Below are 5271 nucleotides of genomic sequence, written 5' to 3'. Positions count from 1 at the left end.
ACTCATGGCTGGCAGGTTCCTACAAGTTATGATTTTACCTGGATTTGATCATCTCCCAGGACTTAGTACTGACTGCTCTGTTATGCTTCCATTCGTGCATTGTGGGGAGCTGGACTAGATGACCCTTGGGGTCCCCTCAAACTCTACAATTCTCTGTTTCTATGATCCAGGACCTTATTATTTGCAGCACTGTTTTTCTCTCTCTGCAATGACCATTTCTCCACTCTCTGCGTCTCATGTTAGGGGCCGTATGGTGCCAAACAGGCAAGGCATTGTTCGTTTCCGTCTCTCTAAAACATTTCTATTGTGATATGTAATAAAATAAATATATATATTTTTAAAAAGATCCGTGTGAGCTCACGAAAAAACGGTTCTCTTCCTTCCAGCTGCATCCAGCAAAATCCCCTCCGGGAATTTGCAACTGGTTTCTCCTTTCTCTGGATGCAAAACGAATGCAAAAGCTCTGTTTGGGGGCGCTTGCTCAGGGTGGGGCCGCTTCTCCCCCCGGATTGCACAAGTTTTTCTTTTCCCTTTGCATCTGGTGCCTGAAAGAGCTGACGCGGCACATTTTTCAGCAAAGGGAGAGTGGAGTGGGGTGTCCATCTTCCCTTCTTTCTATCCGCCGCCCTACCCCTACCCCCACCCGGGTTTCACCAGCTCTTCTTCCTTCCTCTCGTGACCCAATGTGGGTGAAGCAATTTTTAAGTCACTTGAGCGGGGCGGCGCAGATGTAATACATTTTCTTCAGAAACTTCCCCTGCTTTTTTGGCCTCCGCGATGGAGGTTCCCGCACCCCTTCGGGGTGACATCACCGCCGACGGGAAATTCCGCCGGCGATGCTCCCCCCCTCCCGGCCCCCTGATCCATAAAAGGAGGCAGGCTTCATGGAGGGAGCACCAGAGACGGCAAGACCTTCCAGGAGAACCTCAACCAAGATCAGCCACTCCAGCCTCTTAGCAAAATGAATGCTTCTCAATCTCCACGTGCCTGGGCTGTGGCCGCGCTCCTGATACTGGCCCTCTCCCTCTCGGCCATCGCTGCTCCAGGTCAGTCTCAAGGCTCAGCATGGGGAGCGGAGGGGCATTTGAGGGCAAAGTGGGGGTCCTTCCCCCGGGGTGGGGTTTTGGGGGCCCGGGAGAAATGAACGCTCACCATCGTGGCCCCTGCTTGGGAAGCTGTCTCTGCTGTGGCTGGCGGTGGCTCTCTAGGGCAGGCATCCCCAAACTCACCCCGCCAGCCTTTTGGGAACTACAATTCCCACCATCCCTGACCACTGGTCCTGTTAGCTAGGGATGATGGGAGTTGTAGTCCCAAAACAACTGGAGGGCCGAGTTTGGGGGTGCCTGCTTTAGGGTTTCTGGGAGAGAGAGTCCTACCTGGAGGTACCAAGGGGGTTGAACTGGGAGCCAAGCAGCCGCTCTGCACTTCAGCTGCAGCCCTTTCCAAATAGGAAGCTGCCCTATCAGACCACTGGTCCATCAAGCTCAGTGTTGTCTACACTGACTGGCAGCAGCTCTCCGGGGTTTCAGGCAGGGGGCAGCATGCACAGGATTGCAGCCTCAATCCAGGATTCTCGCCCTCTCCGCTTCCCAATCCTGCACCACATGAGCTCCTTCCAGAGGCAGGCTTCAGTCACTTGGAATTCCATCCCCTCAGGGAGGGCGGTGTGGCAGTGGAGATGTCCTCTCTGTGCCCTTTGAACTCGGCCCTCTTGTTTTTACAAGGAGTTTTATCCGATTCCACATGGGCTGTTGGAGCTCAGCCACCATGTGCACAGCAGGGCGGACGGGGGCTTAACCCCACGACCCCACAACAGGGGGAGGAATAGGTTAGAATAGCCTGTGGGCTTTGGGGGCATGTGCAGAGCTCCTCCTCCTCCTCACCACTGGCTAACCTCCCCTTAAAGTGCTTCTATAGGGACATGGGTGGCGCTGTGGGTTAAACCACAAAGCCTAGGACTTGCCGATCAGAAGGTTGGCGGTTCAAATCCCTGCATCGGGGTGAGCTCCCGTTGTTCAGTCCCTGCTCCTGCCAACCTAGCAGTTCGAAAGCACGTCAAAGTGCAAGTAGATAAATAGGTACCGCTCCAGCGGGAAGGTAAACGGCATTTCCATGTGCTGCTGTGGTTCGCCAGAAGTGGCTTAGTCACGCTGGCCACATGACCTGGAATCTGTATGCCGGCTCCCTTGGCCAATAAAGCGAGATGAGCGCCGCAACCCCAGAGTCGGGCACGACTGGACCTAATGGTCAGGGGTCCCTTTACCTTTACCTTTACCTTTAAGGTGCTTCTGCTTTGCACACAGAAGGTCCCAGGTTCTATCCCCAAGGGCATTTCCAGGTAGGGAGCTGGGGAGAAGACACTCCATCTGAAACCCTGGAAAGCTGCTGCCAGCTAGTGTAAGCAGACTTGAGCCAAATGGACACAGAACATAAGAAGAACCTGCTGGATCAGGACAGTAGACCATCTAGTCCAGCATCCTTTTTTTACAGCAGCCAATCAGATGCATCTTCTGAGAAACCAGCAGGCAGGATCCAAGCACAAAAGCTCTCTCCTCCTCCATGAATTGGTCCAGTCCTCTTTTAAAGCCACCATGCTTAGTAGCCATCACTGCCTCCTAAGGGTGCACATTCCCTAGTTCCACCCGATGCTTGCACCTTCCTATGTACATGCTGGATTCAAGAGGCTAGAGGGCAGGAAACGGAATTCCTGGCCAACGACTTTGCAGCAGAGTTTTGCTGGTTGCACTCAACGCCTTTTCCTTTCTCTTCCAGTGGGGTCCGACCCTCCAACTTCCTGCTGCTTCACCTACACGGCAAAGAAGATCCCCCGGAACTACATAGCTGACTATTACGAAACAAACAGCAGGTGCTCTCAGCCAGGTGTTGTGTAAGTATAAAAATAATTCTGCTCTGTTTGCAGCCTCCAGGCATGGGAAAGGGTTGGGGTGTCCAGCTGTCCCAAAAATTATTATTATTATTATTGTTATAATAATAATAAATTTTATTTATTAATAAATATACCAACCCCACTCGCTTTCTGCCATCCGTCAGGAGTCTAGCTGAGCCATCCAAGCCCACCCCAAAAATCATAGAATTGTAGAGTTGGAAGGGGCCGCCGGGGTCCCCCCCCTGCAATGCAGGAATCACAGCTAAAGAATCCCTGACAATGATTTTATGATCCTACCTCAAAGGCAAAAGAGGGCTTGACAGGAAGGCAGAGCAAGCCAGATGGAAGGCTGATTGTGTCTCTCCTTTGATTCCCTCCAGGTTCACCACAAAGAAGGGCCGGGAGATCTGTGCCAACCCCGCAGAGAAATGGGTCCAAGAATACATGGACCACTTCGAGCTGAACTGAGCATCAGTCCTGGAGCAACAGAAGCCGGCATCCTTGGCTGGGTCAATGGGCATCCCAGGCCTGGCATCATTTCCTGCCAAGGGCATCTCAAGAACACCACTCGGCTGGTGGCTTTTGTCGTCACCTTGAAGTCAAAACCTCAGGGACTTTCTATGATAATTTAAATTTATTTAAGGTATTTTATTTTCCTCAAACCCTAAGGGTCCAACCCTGCTAATTATTTTATTTATGTATCTTTGGAGGGAACACAAAGCAATCAACCTCTTTGCTATTTTTATACACATGACCGTTTTAATATTACCACAGAATAAGAATTTCCCCAATAAATGTTTTTTTCTACAAGTTCTGTTGTAAGCTGAATGTTTATTCCTACCCACCCTGTTTGCAATCTGTAGTGTAAAAGAGAGTCCTCCTCTCTCTCCCTTTGGGTAAATGGCCAGCTGGGATGGGGAACCAAATACATACCTCCCTCTTTGGCCCTCAGAACTCCCCACAGACTGCCACCACCTTCCACTAGCCCAGTTTCAAGTTCTCACTGGGTGTTTTTGCCTGGCTGCAAATGTTTCCTTGAACCCTGATGATGCTTAGTTGTGCATCTGTGCAAAAAGAAAAAGAAGGATTAGATAGACTGCAGATAAATAGCAAAGGTAACATTGTCGGTCCATAAGGCGGGGAGGGATCCACAGATGGGAATCCTTTTATTATCACCAAGAGGAGGGGTGATCTTTTGGATCAGCAACTGGTTACATAACAGGAAGCAGAGAGAAGGAATAAATGGACAACTTTCTGAATGCAAAGAGGCAGAAAGTGAAGTCCTCCAAGGACCAGTATTGGGACCTGTCCTTTTTAACCTTAGGGGTGAGCAGTGAGGGGACCAGGTTTCCTGCTGTTGCCAAATTGCTCAAGGTGCTTGAAACAAAAAACTGGTGGATCCTTCCTCTGCCACTTGGACAGCATCTCCCGATGCTCCTTCCTCCGCCTCCATTGCCCTCACAGCAGTGGTGTAGCGTGGGTTGTCAGCACCCGGGGCAAGGCAAGTAATTTGCACCCCCTAACCCGTGGATTTGCGCCCCCTAACCCGTGGATTTGCGCACCTAACCCTAACCCCCAGATGTTGCGCCCAGTGCGGCCGGCCCCCCCTGCACCCCCCACCCTACGCCACTGCCTCACAGCAAGAAGCTCTTTCACCAAAGGGTCGTCCAGCCCAAGCTCCTGCATCCTTTTCAGAACAGGTGGGGGGTTGTCCAGTCCTGGCACCCAGTGAAATGTGGGCATGTTCAGTGTAAGTGAGGCTGAGCCAGTGCAAAGAGAAACTGAGCTGGAAGAGCAAACGGTCTCTTGTGGAGTGTGAATTCCTGAGGGGTTATTTCCATTGTTCAGGGAGAGGTTTTTCCCTTGGGCTCAGTCTGTTATTGGGTACTGTTGTGATCCTCCAGAAGATTTCTGAGATAGTAATGGCACACTTACTGGCACCCCCTGCCATGTTCAAACATGACCCCTTCACAGAGTGGGGCAAAAGAGAAATCTCCCTGGGACCCTGGTGACTCTAGATAAGCCTGCTCCTAAGAAGGACATAAGAAAAGCCTCCTGGATCAGGTCACTGGTCCTTCTAGCCTAGCAGGCTGTTCCCACAGTGGGTGCTTTTCTTCAAAGCATGGAGCTGCAGCAGTCTTGGCACAAATGATCTCTTATCGACAAAGAAGATGCCACAGATTGCCTGCATGTTTAGATGTGCCCATATCCTGCCTTGGTATCTTGGGCATCTGGTCCTCCTTATCAGAAGATTGCAAACTGCTTTGCCTCCTGCAATTTCCTGAGGTTTCATTATGTCCCCTCTGCATTCTGGAGGCTGCAGATACAAGACAGACCCATGTCTTTGGTGACCCTGCGCCAAACCACCCCCTGCGTGATTCCAA

The 5271-nt window shown here is 51.2% G+C and overlaps 1 protein-coding gene across 1 annotated transcript; it reads left to right on the top strand.

The window, feature by feature from the left end:
- Nucleotides 1-869: 869 nt before the first annotated feature.
- Nucleotides 870-3697, top strand: LOC308464202 (C-C motif chemokine 4-like). Its single transcript, XM_080983323.1, has 3 exons — nt 870-1046; nt 2773-2887; nt 3268-3697. Exons 1-3 carry the CDS (start codon nt 962-964, stop codon nt 3353-3355), a joined length of 288 nt encoding a protein of 95 aa, XP_080839449.1. The 5' UTR covers nt 870-961; the 3' UTR covers nt 3356-3697.
- The last annotated feature ends 1574 nt before the right edge of the window (nt 3698-5271 follow it).

Source organism: Podarcis pityusensis (assembly GCF_964106645.2).
Source record: "Podarcis pityusensis genome assembly, chromosome: 15".
Taxonomy (NCBI): Eukaryota; Metazoa; Chordata; class Lepidosauria; order Squamata; family Lacertidae; genus Podarcis; species Podarcis pityusensis.
This window is presented reverse-complemented; position numbering and strand designations above follow the sequence as displayed.

Excerpts from the sequence above, each read along its gene's own strand:
- LOC308464202 (XM_080983323.1), top strand. The coding sequence starts at position 962 with ATGAATGCTTCTCAATCTCCACGTGCCTGGGCTGTGGCCGCGCTCCTG. Across the intron at positions 1,047-2,772 it reads CTCGGCCATCGCTGCTCCAG|TGGGGTCCGACCCTCCAACT; the intron begins GTCAGTCTCAAG and ends TTTCTCTTCCAG. Across the intron at positions 2,888-3,267 it reads TGCTCTCAGCCAGGTGTTGT|GTTCACCACAAAGAAGGGCC; the intron begins GTAAGTATAAAA and ends GATTCCCTCCAG.